This window comes from Ovis canadensis, chromosome 3 (assembly GCF_042477335.2).
Source record: "Ovis canadensis isolate MfBH-ARS-UI-01 breed Bighorn chromosome 3, ARS-UI_OviCan_v2, whole genome shotgun sequence".
NCBI classification, from domain to species: Eukaryota; Metazoa; Chordata; class Mammalia; order Artiodactyla; family Bovidae; genus Ovis; species Ovis canadensis.
This window is the reverse complement of record NC_091247.1, coordinates 77884197-77901360: the sequence shown is the minus strand read 5'-3', so window position 1 is coordinate 77901360 and position 17164 is coordinate 77884197. Positions and strand designations below refer to the sequence as shown.

Sequence of the window (17164 nt, the reverse complement as noted above, 5' to 3'; positions counted from 1 at the left end):
TTTCTCAAATGTAAAATGCGGCTAAAAAGAATACTTACAGTGCTTCACCTAGCTTAATAGCTATACTCTATTGTGATAGAAAATGAAAAATCTGATGTTTATAAGTTTCTTCTAATTTCACAAACACTTATTTCAAAATCAACTTTGCTATATGTTAAAACAGTGCTGGAAGACAGAAACAGGCTAATCTGGATACCTGTAGCACTGAGGCCGCAATAAGTCACCCAGATTACAGTGACAGAGGGAACCAACACACCTACTTAACTGAACAATGAAACAATTTATATATACACTTGTTGGCGCCATCGGTTTTACCCTCACTGTACAAACATTTACTTTGCTGCTTTAAGGAGTTGAAACCAACCTGCCATGGTCTTCCCCAATCCAGTGGAATAGGAAAGGCTCCAAGCCATATTCCTACAAAACTAGAAATTGTAGTGATCTGAAGACTATTCTCCCAAACGGACGTAACTCTGTAAAACACAAATACATAAATCACTGGTGGAATAGATCTCAACTGCTGGGAAATCAAACGAATAGCACACATTAACACCATGTATATGTACGTGTTCTGTCCATTTCAAATAAGCATCTCAAACTGACACATAAATATTTGCCATGAACCATTAACAATTAATTGGCAAGAAGACATAAGTGGTTTTCAGCTGGAAAAGTAACATATACACATACTGAAAGTCAAACAATACAAAAGAGTATTTGCAATGAATGCTAACTCCTCCTCTCACCCTTATTATCAACTTTGGTTCTTTTCCCATAAACGACTATTATCAACTTAGTACATATCCTTCCAGAAATATTTTATACACACAAAACCACACAATTTTGTTTAGAATGATATATGCACATCTGCTTATATGCACACATGTATGTATAAACCCTTCAAAACAAAACTCAAATGTACCACGTCATAAACATGGTTTTGCTGTGCATCTTCCCATTAACAGTTTTACTAGTATCCCATTGTCCCAAGGAAGCATCATTTATTCAACTAGTCCCTTAGGCACATTTCATTTAAGAAAATCAACTCTATTTGGTGGGGAAGGAGTAGAGAATGAGAATAAAATATTACAAAAGATCCAATGCTTTGGCCTACCATTCTTATTTATTAAGTGCACATCTTACAGTGTAAAGGTGGAAAGACGTAATTCTGCCGGTCTCTTAGTAAGTCTTGGCTTCAGTCTGCCCCTAATGTGATCACTTAACTGGGTGGAATAAGAATCTCATTACAGTGGAGTAAACCACTCCCCAAAAATGCAGTAACTGGAGTACAAATATTCAATTGTTTCAAATGCAATGTTTAGCTATTCTGAAGTTTATGAAAAGCAGTTTCTTCCATTAGTGTGGTAAAGGGGGGAAACATTTGCTTTGTTAGATGACTGCTTTAGAAATAGGCTAATTACTATACACAAAATGTACACTGAATTAAAACCATCCAGAATGACAAGTCAGTCCATAAACCAACTCACCTATCCATCTCATTACTACCTTTCCCTCACCATACGAGTTAAGAGCTTCAGCCTGTTTCTATTGACAACTGGGGCTGGAAGAAGATTGGAGGCAAGCCCCATACATCCAAATCTGTGTTATTTTTTGGGCTTAATTGTTCTTCTCTATTTTGTGTAACACTTAAAAATAAAAGTCAATATCTTCAAGTAACATTCAACAGAACAGAGATCTATTCCAGTCCTAAGAGGTGAAAAAACTGATGAGGTGAATGTAAAGAGAGAATTGTACGATTCAGGCAATTTAAAGGTTTGTCTAAGGTAATTTTTTACTTTATGTTGTTGAGAAATGTTGACTACCTTTCACCAAAACACACACTTCTTGGTATTGCAATGTGTAAAGTGATTTGCCGAGAGATACAAAACTTGAGAGCAGAGTTTACTTTCTGCTAAGAAGAGGTTTACTTTTTTTCTTTTTTTTATGAAAGAGGAAGTTCAGCTGAATTTGGAAGAAGGAACAGTATTTGGTCTTGAAGAAATGGAGAAAGAGATATACTATAGGTTAAAAGAATGTAAGTAAAATTGGTTGAGCCCAAGTGGAAGAATGGGTAACAACATTGGAAAAGTAGGTTAGAGTAGGATTAAAAAAAAAAAAAAAGGCTTTATTGAGTACAGTTAAAAAAAAAAATGCTACAGAAAAACCTTTTCCAGCCATACGATTCACTTAAAGTACACAACTCAGTGTTTTTAGTATATTAACAGAACTGCACAATCATCACCCACAAAACAAAACCCTTTACATTAGCAGTCACTCCCAATTTCCCCTTCCCTCTAGATCACTAATCCACTTTCTGTCTCTATGGATTTGCCTATTCTGAACATGTCATGCAAATGAAATCAATGTGTGGTCTTCTGTGACTGGATTATTTCACTTACCACAGTTTCCAAGGTTCATCAATTTTGTAGCACGTAAAAATGTCATTCTCTTTTATTGCCAAATAATATTTTGTTATACAGATATATCACATTTTATTTTTTACACACATTAGTTGATGGACACCTAGGTTGTTTTGACTTTTTGGTGATTACATCTAAATGCTACTATAAACATTCACGTGTAAGTTTTGTCTGGACATACGTTTTTCTTGGAGATATACTAAGGAATAGACTTGCTGATAACTTTGTGCTTAACCTTTTGAGGAACTGCCAGACTATCGTCCAAAGCAGCAGCAGCAGCGCTGCTGCTGCTGCTAAGTCGCTTCAGTCGTGTCCGACTCTGTGTGACCCCACAAACAGCAGCCCGCCAGGCTCCCCCGTCCCTGGGATTCTCCAGGCAAGAACACTGGAGTGGGTTGCCATTTCCTTCTCCAATGCATGAGAGTGAAAAGTGAAAGTGAAGTCGCTCAGTCGTGTCCGACTCTTAGCGACCCCATGGACTGCAGCCTTCCAGGATCCCATCAGCAGTGTATGTGGATTCCGATTTCCAGATCCTTGCTAACATTTGCTACGTAGCCATCTTAGTAGTGGTGGAGTGGTATCTCACTGTGGTAGATTTAGGGTTAGGATTCTATAAAAGCCTTAAAAGTCAAATTTTTTAAGTCAAAAGAAGTCTCTGAAGGCTTTAAATCCAGTCAGCAATATGAGGTAAGTCTAATAAGATCTATGTACATGTCTAACCTAAACTCCAAGTTCCTTGGGCCAAGGGGCAAGATCCATGTCGTCACACTTTTTTTTTTCATTGTTATAAGCACACTTGTGGTCATCTTCTATTTGTTAAAATAAGGGCAAATATCCAAGAGGTTGTCCTCTATTTTGTTTGTTTGATGTATGAAGAGTGTTTACAATCTTACGTACAACAAACGCAGAAAAACATGGAACCAAGACCTAATTTACAAATTAGAAGAAATCTGTAGCCTACCTTTTTAAAATTAAAAAGCCTGAGGCACAACTGTGTTCCTGCGAGTGCCCTACACCATCTCGTGAATTCCCTTCGCCTCTCTCTGTGCTCCTGGGTCTCCATTTTCCTGAATTTCAAGACTTCTTCCTTCTATTTCCCCCTTTTTTTAAAGTACATCCTTTAACATATTCCTGAGAAAATGTAGGGGGAAAACAGATTTTAGAGATGTTTAAAGTCTGACAGTGACTTTACTATAACTGTTGGCAATCATTTTGTCTCAGAATGTTGAAGGCATTGCTCCAGTGTTTTCTGATTCCTGCTTGAGAAGTTCAGGGCCATCTGGCTCCCAGCTCTCTGTAAGTAGCATGTTCTCTATGCCCCACCTTCCCACCATCCTCTCTGGGAGCCTCTAGAATCATCTCTTTATTTCTTGTTATCTAAAATTTCACATTAATATGTCTTTTCATTCATTATGCCAGAAATACACATGGGCTTTCTTAATTTAGACTCTCAGGTTTTTAGTTCTTGAAATTTTCATTTGAAGACTTGCCTTTTGATGCCCAGGTCCCTTAAGAATTTTGTTTTTCTTACTCTTTTGCTGGGGATACTATCATTATGAATTAATTCTCTAATCTTCTTACTTTTTAACTCATTTCCCATATCTTTGCCCTTTTGTTTGACTAAAGGATCTTTTCAACTTTGTCCCTACTTCTGTTGAATTTTTTAATTCCCAAGAAGCCTTCTTCTCTGAATATTCCTTTTGATTACCTCCTGTTCATGTTTATGGATATAAAAATATGTATTTTTTTTCTGGTTTTCTTCTGGTTCTTACACTGCTTTTATTTCCACTGAGTTTCTTTTTTGTTGTTTGCATTTCTGGTTTTCAGCTTAGAAGTCTTCTTCAAATGTCTAGTGTTTCTTCAGTTACCATTCTACTTAAATGTAAAACACTATATATGAAATGTCCAGAAAACGCAAATTTATAGAGACAGAAAGTACTTTAGTGTTTGCCTGGGATGGAGAATAAGGGGGTGGGTGGGAGAGAAGGGTGGGAATGAAGAACAACTGTTAACAGGTATTTCTTTTGGGGTGATGAAATGTTCTTAGACTGTGCTGATGGTTATAAAACAGCACCTGTACAAAAAAACTATCGAGTTATACATTATATTGCTTTATTTTTTGGCTGTTATGTGGGATCTTAGTTACCCAACCAGGTACTGAACTTCTGTCCTCTGCAGTGGAAGCGCGGAGTCTTAACCACCGGACCACCAGGGAAATCCCCTTGAACTGTACGCTTTAAATGGGTGAGTTTCATGGCTTGAAGTTATATCTCAATTATGTGCTTTTTCAAAAGACAACAAAAAAGTGAAACTCTAATCAGCCGGCTGGATGCTCACTGTACATGAGTAGCAAGATTCAACTGATGGGCCTCACTGTCCCAGGAACTGGCTAGGAGCCCTGCCTGTTAAGAGAAATCTACAATGTCAGTATCTATAGGTGTTTTGGTACCAGTTTTCTCAGAGAGAAATCATTTCAGTATTCTGTCTAGATGGTATAAGCCTGGCTGTTAGTGTTCTGGGCCCAGAAGATAAAAAGGACTAGGCATAAGACTCATTGCTTAGTATGCAGAATTTTGTTTAAGCCTTCCTGAAGAGGTTGTAGCAACTAGGCTCAGGATCTGGGGGCAGCCAGAGTGGTTGGAGGTGCATCTTTCTCCATCTTCCCTTCACCCACTGTGTAACTTCCATTACTATCATATTTATACAGTATTTATATTCTGTTCTGAACTCCAATTCATTCAATTATTTTCTTGATATAGTAACTCCCTTATATATGCACTCAGTAATTCCTTCATCTGGGGAAACTATCTTCTATCATATCTTTGAATTATTTTTTGCTTTGTATTTTAGGGCTACTAACTTTTCTTAAGTTGATCTCCTTTGTATGTTCTCTGTATTTATCATTTCTTCTCTAATTGCTTCATTTTGATTAGCTCAAACCCTTCTTGCTGCTACAACTTGATTTTCTAATTTATCTATGTTTCTAATTTATGATCTAATAGTATGATCTGGATTCTCAATTTATTTCATTAATTTTTCAATTTCCTTCTCCACCTCATTTTCTTTAATTATCTCATATTTGAGCTCTTATTTTATTGCATTAATATCCTTAATAACATTTTTTTCTGTGGTAAACTGTGGGGAGCTTTTTTGTTTTTGTTCCTTGGGTAGTATTTTCTTCCAGGCTGAATTCCTTATCTTCTACATGCCTTTTTCTTCTTCTGTAGTTTGTTTTTAGCCATTGTCAGACCATTTTTTTTCAACTTGCCTATACTTCATATGGTCAGGCTGCCTAAACTACCCATTTGCTTGGATAAAATGAATGCATTATTTGAAGCTGCCTTCCCATCTTAACCAACATCAATTTTTCATGTCTTGAAGTTGCATTTTGAGGACTGGATGTTCTTTTCTATCAAATTTTGGGTGACATGAGGCAGAAGGAAAGAATGGAGGCAGAGAGCCAAGGCAAGGGAAATGGTGTCTTTGCAATATAATCAGAAACATTCAGCTGAAATTTAATGAATGGCGGTTCTACAAATTAAAAAAATTTTTTGACCAGGGCTTATGCATCCCATTAGGAATCAGATGAAACTATAGTAGAACAGTCTGCTTCCTAGGTAAAACCCAGTAGGCAGCAGCCCTGGGAGACTGATAAAGAATATAAACAGCACTGATGGGGATTCAGGAAAACTGGCACTCTGTTGAGGTAGATGTACGTTTGTGTGTGTGTGAGTTTTGATGATGATGTGTGTGCTCAGTTGTGTGATGTGAAGTCAGATGTGCTCAGATGACGTGCTACAACTCTTTTGTGACCCCATGGACTGTAGCCTGCCAGCCTCCACTGTCTATGGAATTTTCCAGACAAGAATACTGGAGTGGGGTTACCACTTCCTACTCCAGGGGGTCTTCCCAACCCAGGTATTGAACCTGGGTCTCCTGCATTGGCAGGCAATTCTTTACTATTGAGCCACCTGGGAAGCTATATATATATATATGTATGTATATAATAATAAAGTATATACGTGTGTGTGTGTATAGATTTCAAGTTAGAATTTTAATTTGGTGATGACTATCAACTTCTTTTGACCTAGGAATTCTACTCCAGAAATCTGGTATACAGAAATCAGTGTACAAGTATACAAAATTATATGGTACAAAGATGTTCATAACAACATTATTTATACCATGAAAATTTGATAATAATCCTCAATAGGAAATTAGTTAAATCATGGTACATGGAATACTTATAATGATGATTAGTTGCCAACATTCATCTCATCTCTGATGATTAGGCTAATTAAATCATGGTGATCCCATTCTTTCCCAATGATTAGTTTAGGAAGATTTAAGGAGAGAAAAGAAGTTGCTGCCATTTCCCTACCAGCTCAATAAGTGAAAAGCAAAGCATATTATAAAGCAGTGACTAGTATAACCAGTTTTGTTTTTAAATTACATATATTTTTGCATAGATAAAATCTGGAACATAAAATCTGTTAGTAACAGCTATTCTTTATGTAGCATTCTAAGATCTTTAACTTTTGATATTTTTCTATTATTTGAATTTTTGTAATATTCTTTTGTAAAAAACAAAAAGCATAAATTTATTTCTAGTCACTGATTTATAGCAGCACTGACATTGATTTATTTTCATTTTATAAATTTCCATAATAAAGCCATTGGAATTCAATGCTTAATGGCTAATTTCTTCATAGTTAAGTTTTATATATATATATATATATATGATTGAGAATAGAATACACAGTACACTATTCTGCAAACAAACTTAAAAGTGACTAAATATTACAGATCAGTCTTCATGACAGTGAGTTCTAAGTAAATGTCCACACTATTTGACTTCACTGAAATTCATTTAATCAAATCTTAATTGAAATAAACCATTTCAAATGCCTACTATCTATATTCCAGATACTGTATCAGTTATCTCAGATAGTTAACAATAAATACTATGGCTCAGACAGGCTGTCATCAAAACAGTGCTTGTTTAGATGGAGTTGATCTTTTTAACTGTTGATCTCTATCTAAAAAAAAAAGAGGCACTAAACAACTCCTCCTAGTGGCTAAAGATATTTACTTATAAACTTTCCCCTTCCCCCACTGAATAAAGATTAAAACCAATGCCTCTTTGCTACTAAGTTTTTGCACCCACATTAAGACTAAATTACCTAATTTTAATATATATAAAAACTGGTGATTTACCATCCTTTCACTTTTAATGTCCACAGTGGTTTTTTCGATATAAAGTCCATTTCAACACAAAGATGGCAAAAAGAGGCTTATTGTTTTCACTACAAAAATAGGGCTTATAGGCTGTCTTTACCTTGGCAAGATAATCATAGATTCAGGAACGTATTCAGAAATTAAATTTTTTCACTTCATGAAAAGTGATCAGATTCTGAAACATTCAAATAAAAGCATAAAATAAACTGATAAAAGAAAAAGCAAACTTGAATGAGAAATATAGGATGAAGATAGTCAAATTATTATTTTCCTTTATAAGGAAGTCAACAAATGGAAAAAAAAAAAGGCCCCACAATAATTACAACACCAAAGCAACAAACTGAAGTAAACTAGTACAAATTGAGTATATTCAGTAATAAAGTATACCAAAAAGAAGTTGCTAGAATTTTTTAGGAAACCAAATGACTTTTCTATCTTCAAGCCTCTTTAAAATAGCATTCTTAAAAAAAAAAAAAAAACTTACAATAACTTTACATGACTCTAAGAAAAAGTCTTGTTAAAACAGTGTCAGTTAATTACATATTCAATCTGAACAGTGTCAGAACTTGCCCTTTACTCTTGGGATGCATCTCTTACATAGTTCTCAAGTTCAGAGCTTTAGTGTCTTCAGTCTTTATTTGATTATCATCTACTTAGTGTTAAACATGCAAAAAATACACTAAAAATTAGGATATAATGACATTTCACTTAAAATAGTACAAAATATTGACTCAATACTGAACAAGATGTCAGCCCAATTCAAAACTGAGCTATTCATACTGAACACCTGAATTAGTTATATTTCAAAAATAATACAAGGGCCAACTTTAAATAAGCAAAAAAAAAAGGAAAAACACTCTACTATTCTACTAATGTTTTGTATACAAAACATAGGATGAATGATAAAAACTTAAAGTTCTAAAATCTTCAATCAGTCCTTTAAGGTATTTTAAATACTTTCAGTGAATTAGAACTATAGCATAAGTACTTCAAATCAGAACTTTAATTTCTGTTGAAAAGGATTACTGGATAGGAAGAAATGTATTATTCATATGTTCTATATAACCTCTTTAAATTATAATAACATTATTTTAAATTAAAGTTGTGACTCAATATAAAAATGTTAATATATTCAAATAATTTCAAAATAACACACAAGTCATTGTTTTTCTTAGGTATTTCACACTACCATTGCAGAATCACCAGATCTTTGAATTTTTAAAAATTTTGCATAAAAGTGAACATTTAAGGCTAACTCTAACATTAAACAAGTTACTGTATCAGATTATTTCCTACCTCATTCAAAATTGGACATGTGACATATTTATACTAAATCCTTGAAGTGTGATAAAAGTGATAGGGAAGTGATAGGAGGAAACTGAAATATCACTAATGTATGGTAGAGACATGAAGACTTAAGCTCCCCACGACAAAGTTCAAATCAACTTCACATTAAACATACTGTAAAAACCCTTCCTCCTTCCCTGTGGTTGTCTATGCTCAGCACTCCTTGGTCTGTTACCTAAACCAAGAAAAGTCCCAAGACAAACAGCAGTCAGGACTGGGAGTATGAAGTATAAAAATGTCTCCTGACAATTGTTAATCCAGGTGACAAACATTTCTTGAGCACTTACTATTTCATAATCTCACTCAATTCTCAGGGTGGGAGGGGCAATACAGGGGCAGGGAATTAAGAGGTATAAACTATCATGTACAAAATAAGCTACAAGGATATATTGTACAACACGGGGAATACAACCAATATTTTATAATAACTGCAAATGGAGTATAACCTTTAAAAATTGTGAATCACTATACTGTACACTTGTAACATGTAACATATAATACAACTATACTTCAAAAAAATTAATTATCAAAAGAAAGAGGCTCAGAAAATGTCTATATAATAAGTTCATGATAAATTACTATGAGAAACTAAGAATGGTTACTCTGTTTCCCTTCAGTTTTAAAGTTTGACTTTTTCCAATTTTAAAATATTAGGAATTTATATATATTTGGTCAGTTCTGCTATAATGCTTGCTTTGAAAATTTGAATTTATTCCAATTTGATTGATATATTAAAGAACAATAGGAGTGATTCTGTCTGTGAGAAACACTGAGTGAACACAAAAACTGCACCCAGTTGAACTGAGCAGCGTATGAATACAAAAAACATGCACACCCCTCAAATATCCAGCAGCTAACCAAGACAGTGTTGTACTGGCATCAGGGTATACATTAACGCAATAAGAGCTCAAAGTCCAGAAATGGAATCATGTGCTTATGGTCAACTGATTTTCAACAGAGGTGCCAAGATCACTCAGAGGGATAAATGGCTTTTCAACAAATGATGCTAGGATGACTGGGAAGCCACATGCAAAGAATAAAGTGGGAGACCCTTACTTCACACCATACATAAAAACTAACACAAAATGGATCAAAGACCCAAATTTAGGAATCAAAATTAGAAAGCTCTTAGAAGGAAACACAGGAGAAAATCGTCAACACCTTGGATTTGGCCATGGATTCTTAGATATGACTCTAAAAGTACAAGCAACCAAAGAAAAAAATAAATTAGATTTCATCAAAATTAAAACCTTTGTGTTTCAAAGAACACTATCATGGAAGTGAAAAAACAACAGACAGAAAGAGAGTAAATAATATTTGCAAATCATATATCTGATAAAGGACTTGTATCCAGAATATATAAAGAACTCTTACAACTTAATAATAAAAACATAAAAAACTCAATTGAAAAATGAGCAAAGGATCTAAGATATTTCTTCAAGGAAAACATTTAACAGCCAATAGGAACAGGAAAAGATGCTTGACTTCACTAGTCAAAAGGGAAATACAAATAAAAAACACAAACAGATAATACTTCACACCCATAAGGATAATTAAAAAGTCAAATACTAACAACTGTTGGTGAGGATGTAGGGGGATTGGAGCCCTCACACACTACTATGGACATATAAAATGGAACAGCCACATTGAAAAAGTCTGGCAGTTGTTCAAATGATTAAATCTGGAGTTACCATATGACCCAACAACTCCACTCCTCGGCATATACTCAAGTAAAATAAAAACATTTATCCATATGTGTTACTTATCTTGATCTTGGAATCACTCTGCAATGTATATCAAATCACTTTAAATATGTATAATTTTATATCATCAATTATTCCTCGGTAAAGTTTAAAAACATAAAATAAAAAACTGTTTCATATTTAAAAATATACCCACACAAAAACCTGCACACAGACTCCTTCAGCAACTTTTTCAGAACAGCAAAAAGTGAAAACTCAGATGTCTATCAGCTGATGAATGGATAAACAAAATGTGGTATATATGCATCCTTATTATTCAACCACAGAAAGGAATAGAGTACTAACACACGCTACAGCTGGCCTCCCAGGAGGTTCAGCGGTAAAGAATCACCAGCCAAGCAGGAGACAGGGTTCGAACATGGGTAGGGAAAATCCCCTGGAGGAGGATACAGCAACCTGCTCCAGAATTCTTGTCTGGGAAATCCCCTGGACAGAGCAGCCTGGCAGGCTAGAGTCCATGGGGTTGCAAAGGAGTCAGACATGACTTAACAACATGCTACAACGTGGATAAACCTCAGAAACATTATGATACATGAAAAAGCCAATCACAAAAGATCACATATTATATGATTCCATTGTTATGAAATGTCCAAAACAGGCAAATCTACAGACAGTAAATAGATTAGTGGTTGCTTAGGGCTTATTCAGTTGCTAAGTCTCTGCAACCCATGCTGTATCCCACCAGGCTCCTCTGTCCACGGAATTTCCCAGGCAAGAATACTGGAGTGGGTTGCCATTTCCTTCTCCAGGGTGCTTACGGCTAGGGGAGAGGAATAAGGGAATTATAGCCAAAGAAAACAGTTTCTTTTTTAGGTGATGAAAATATTCAAAACTGACATATCTGTTGCATACATCTGTGAATACATTAAAAATCACTGAATTGGACACTATATAGGTGACATATATGGTGTCTGAATTATATCTCCATACTGTTTAAAAAAAACCCCATCTCCCAGCTGTCTCAGTTCCCCTCAGGTATCTGAGCCACACCTTCCACCATCTGCCTTAATTTTTTAACAACCCTCCTTACAAGAGGCAACTCCTCCCACATCTACTTGAGACATGGGTTCAGCCCCAGGACTGGGAAGATCCCCTGGAGGAGGATATGGCAACCCACTCCAGTATTCTTGCCTGGAGAATCCCCATGGACAGAGGAGCCTGGTGGGCTACAGTCCACAGCGTCACAAAGAGTCAGGCACAACTGAACACGCGTGCACATGCTCTTCTGAATACTGAATACCTTTTATGATGTGTTACTGACGAAGTTTCTGAGTGCTGCGCCTCAGTCCCATTTTCTTCACAAGCTCTGTGTTTCTTCCTGCTTAGTTTTGTATAAGGCAAGGATTTTTAGCTATGCATATGCCATAATATAGTAGAACTGACTGTACAATCAGATAACAATATCACCCTACATGCAACATCAGTGCTATCATCAGAAACCGAAATCAAAGCTGAATAAATCATCAATCTAAACCAAGAAGATTTCAACTGATTTTCACTGTTTAAAAATTTCAAACTAAAATGCTACAAGAAATCAATGCTATTTGGAATAATATGGTAATGATGTGGGAAAAGGTATTCAATGGTGATACAGTTTTGTTTTCTAGAGACTTTATGAACACTAGAAGATGGTCCTGAAGGGAAACAAATAGTATGCATTTCAAAAGGAAAAAGTCAGTAATGTATGGAGTCTAGCTACATGGTAAGTATCTGCTCTACTTGGGCTGTTCTCTTCCAAATCACACAAAAATACCACGTTCATTTCAGTATCTATGATTTCACTCATTGCTCTAGCACGGAGTGTCTCCCCTTTCCTCTTAGTCTCACCAAATCTCTTACTCCTGATCCAAGTCTTTCATAGATCATCCCCAGTACAGCTCACTCTTCAGGGATCTCCCCTGCTACCGAGTTCCTAAAACTTTACTGTTTACACAAATTTAGTCTTATGGTTTTGCTCATCTCATCCCTGGCGCTTGAATATCCAAGCCCCTCAGGGAGAGAATCAGGTGATTCAGACTCTGCAAACTCTGTACAAACTCTAAACAGAGTTAAAGGCTCAAGAAGTTTTTGTTGCTGGATGATAAATAGGACAAAATCATGGGTGCTAACTAACTTCTAGTTTCCTTAGCTATGACTCAACCATTTCTGATATAAGTAATTTCAATGCTTTTTAAGAAGCTAAAATTTTAACTTAGTGATGCTAAAAATACATACAGCTACTAAGGGAATAAAATTCTGTAAAACCTGCACTTTGATGTCTCACTACAAAAGAGGGTGAACAAGAAACTATGGTTGTTAACACTAAACATTTTTTGCTAATGAACGCCAATTCTACATAATAAGATGTATGGAAGCAATTTTATCTGTAGCAATTTTATCACAGTGACAAAGTGTCCCCAAGCAGTGTTTCCAAAGTTTTCTTTCTGTAACAGTTCCCTTTTTCACACAAAAGACTAAGTGAAATTCTACCATACAGGGGAAAAAAAAAAAAAAGGCAGAGCTGCTCATGCTGAAGTGGAGGGAGAGGCCTATGGTTCTGCCTGCTCGGGTGCCCCTCAAGTGCACACAACCCTCCCCAGGTCCCAGTCCCCAGCGGCAGTGGGCCCAGAAGGCATCTCTGGGAACCATCCAGGGCTGAGAAACAGTTGCCCTGAATAGAAAAGGACCTCGTTAGTTTTTTAATACTAACTAGTTAGTTTTTTTAATAGTTCAAACATCTCTAGAATATAAAATTAAAACTTACCCATTCCTACTGAAAATTCTTAGCCAGGCTTTGAAGTTTGGTCCTAACAAACATAAACAAGGCACGGTAGTGAAAGTGGACAAAATAACCGCAAGTGAAAATGTCTCCAATACCAACCTAGAAAAAAGAAAACCTTCACTAACTTTTTAAGAAGTGTTAAACGTGCGTGGACACATTTTGCGTCATTTTTATTAAAACAGATTTCATAATATAAACTTATTGTCTTACGAAAATGATGACTATAAAAAATGTTACTAATGAAATGCAAACTATAAAAAACAATCTACCAGATATGTGGCTCGAACTATAGAGTTCAGAAGTGTTAAATGCCCTGTGACACTGAAACTGTCCATTTCAAGAAAACCCACTTCTAGATCATTAACTTTTTCCTCAATAGTCTCAGGAACTTTCTATGCAACCAGTGGTTCAATTTAGCTTATACTGGAACCATACGAAGAACTAGTAAACTAGTTTCTGGCTAAGGCCTGAGAATTTGCATTTTGATAGAATGCTGACGTTGTTGGTTTTAGAACCACACTTGGAGAACCACTGCTCCAGACATCCACTCTACTCTAAATGGACTAGACAGAAAACTACCGTTTCCTGTTACAAAGGTCTTGTCCCCCTCTAGAAAATAACTGCCTATTAATTTATTGTGTGTACATATAACCAGATACACACACACAAATATATACACACACAGCTATGTGTGTGTATGTGTATTACATCACTCATTTCACTATGTTCATTTATCACTGCTAAGCTGAACTTTCTTCAACTACCGTGTGCGTAAGACATATTCGTGAATCTGCCTTTCCCTAATTAAAAATTTTTCGGTTTAGAAAAGGTATTCAGTCAAATTTTACCTTTCAACTATAAACATTAGCTTATCATGTAATTAAAGACAGCAAGCTGCTGCTGCCGCTGCTGCTGCTGCTGCTAAATCTCTTCAGTCGTGTCCGACTGTGTGACCCCATAGATGGCAGCCCACCAGGCTCCCCTGTCCCTGGGATTCTCCAGGCAAGAACACTGGAGTGGGTTGCCATTTCCTTCTCCAATGCATGAAAGTGAAGAGGGAAAGTGAAGTCGCTCAGTCATGTCCGACTCTGTGTGACCCCACAGACGGCAGCCCACAAGCTCCCCTGTCCCTGGGATTCTCCAGGCAAGAACACTGGAGTGGGTTGCCATTGCCTTCTCCAATGCATGAAAGTGAAGTCACTCAGTCATGTTTGACTCTTAGCGACCCCATGGACTGCAGCCTACCAGCCTCCTCCATTCATGGGATTTTCCAGGCAAGAGTACTGGAGCGGGGTGCCACTGCCTTCTCCAATACAGCAATCTACTGACTTTTAAGAAGACAAAGTTTTTGAGCAGTTTAGAATCACGTTTACTAGGAACTGATACGCTGTTTATAACTAATTTATATGTATCATTATAATCAGTTTCCTTAGAAGTTCTAAGGAATTATGATTACCAGTATCATACACTTACTGGTATACGACAATTTCTCATGTACCTCCCTCCTCAGGCAACTGGGTAACAGAAGGCTAGGTAATAGGAGCATTTAGTAAATTAAGTTATTTCACTGTCTTTAAAAAATAAATAAATAACCCTGGCAAGGAAGGGCAATGATGTCAGTATCCTTCCGTGATCCATTAACTGAACACACCATTTTATTTCTCTAATCACCAACAGAATCAGCATTTGGTTTTACCAATGACTGTTTTAAAACATAATTGGCTTAAGGTACACATTTCAGACTTACTCTATTAGCGGTGCTCCATACAGAACAAAAATTACGTGAAAGAAGAAACAAGATGTAAGAAAGTAGATACAGCATTTCAAAAATCTGGTTACCTAAAAAAAGAAATGAACAACTTAAAGAATCAAGAGTGCCTGAAGGACAGCAGATACTTTGAATTTTATCTACAAATACAACTTGGTCCCACATTGAGTGGTACAGGGGACTCTTCTTTGGATTTGCTCCTAAAGTCAGATCACATATGCTTTGCACAACACTTTTAAAAAGCTTAAAAGACAAGAATCGACCTCCATATTCCACACACCTAACCAAAAGCAGAGTCAGAAAACATTTTTGTTCCTCTGCTATGTACTGAATTATGCTGTTAAGCAGTATTTATGAAATATTTACCAATAAGAGTGCTAGGATACACAAAAAACAGTCCTTATTGTGTGATAATGTTACACGTGAAATATTTACAGAAAATAACAACTGTAATAAATCTTTTTCATTTTAAAACAAAAGTCCTAGAAAAACTGGACAAAAAATTACAATATTAAATAATTCCCCAAATCATATTTATGTTACTATAAAAAAGACCTGCACGTTTGAAAATCAGTGTGTGGGACCTACTTGACTTCAAGAAGATCTAACGGTAAAACACACACTGAGCTTCTTATATCAAAAGGCAGTAAACATGTGTTAAATTACCTAATGCACACATATAGTACTCAATAATGTTCAGTGAGGACTTTCCAAATAATAGTTGTGTTACACTGTAATAAATATTTCAGAAAATAGATTCCAATATCTGAAACTTCAACTACTATTTAGTCAAGGAAGGCCACGTTTGAAACAAGAGCAACCAAGGTGGTTTATTTTAGAATGGCTAAAAAACTCATTGTGTCTTTCAGAAATGCAAAAGATGCACGAAAATAAACTGAAATGTCTTATGAGGTTTAAAGGTGCAATTGCTACATGTTTTTATCTTCATCATGTTTTATGATGACATAAAACATGACTATATAGGTTCACAATGTTATGATATCCAATGAACTCATGGCAAGAATCTATCAAACATTATGGACAATCTTTCAGCAAGCAATACACTACTGACTTGGGGGAAAATATCAGCTTCTTTATTCACTGTAAATAGACTAATAAGTGCTTGACTAATACTTTATTCTTCCAGTAAAAGAGAAATTACCTACATGTAAAAATCATTTATCAAGAAATAAGCCTTACCTTGTATGATAATGAACTTCTTTTAGAAGACACATTTGGTTTCACTACTAAATACAATACTAAATTGACGGCAGTTGCAGAAACAGAACAGATGTATAACCATGTCAAGTGTGTCTCCAATATTGAGAAGTTCTCCAAGAAGAATGATGGAATGAAGACGCTTAGGATAATTGAAAATATGCATAAAAGATGGGTATACAGTAGTTTCTTGATGTCAGTATCTTTCATGGTGTTTTCTTGAGTGGCTATCTAATGAAAAACAAATTAAGAAAAGAACATAGACAATAATGACTTTTTGCATTGTCCTAAATGCTTCGACATCTAAAAATAAGTCATGAACCAAAGTCAGTTTTCTATGGGTAAAAATGTCTAAGTGCTAGAGTACAATGGCATCCCACTCCAGCACTGCTGCCTGGAAAACCCCATGGACGGAGGAGCCTGGTGGGCCGCAGTCCACGGGGTCGCTATGAGTCAGACACGACTGAGTGACTTCACTTTCACTTTTCACTTTCATGCACTGGAGAAGGAAACAGCAACCCACTCCAATGTTCTTGCCTGGAGAATCCCAGGGACGGGGGAGCCTGGTGGGCTGCCGTCTATGGGGTCGCACAGAGTCGGGCACGACTGCAGCGACTCAGCAGCAGCAGCAGCAGCTAGAGAACAGGGA

At 36.2% G+C, this 17164-nt stretch overlaps 1 protein-coding gene across 4 annotated transcripts in view; it reads right to left on the bottom strand.

Annotated features, from left to right (window-relative positions):
• The window catches only part of PIGF (phosphatidylinositol glycan anchor biosynthesis class F), a 110281-nt gene that overhangs the window by 10923 nt on the left and 82194 nt on the right, over positions 1 to 17164 (bottom strand). For 2 of the 4 annotated variants that reach the window (XM_069583396.2, XM_069583398.1), the window contains 5 exons: positions 16498 to 16746; positions 15277 to 15368; positions 13512 to 13628; positions 12009 to 12089; positions 365 to 473 (listed from right to left, as the gene is read on the bottom strand). In XM_069583396.2, coding sequence (XP_069439497.1) covers positions 365 to 473; positions 12009 to 12089; positions 13512 to 13628; positions 15277 to 15368; positions 16498 to 16746 — 648 coding nt within the window. The remainder of the gene's footprint in view (positions 1 to 364; positions 474 to 12008; positions 12090 to 13511; positions 13629 to 15276; positions 15369 to 16497; positions 16747 to 17164) is intronic. The other 2 variants (XM_069583397.1, XM_069583399.1) reach the window with 1 other exon arrangement.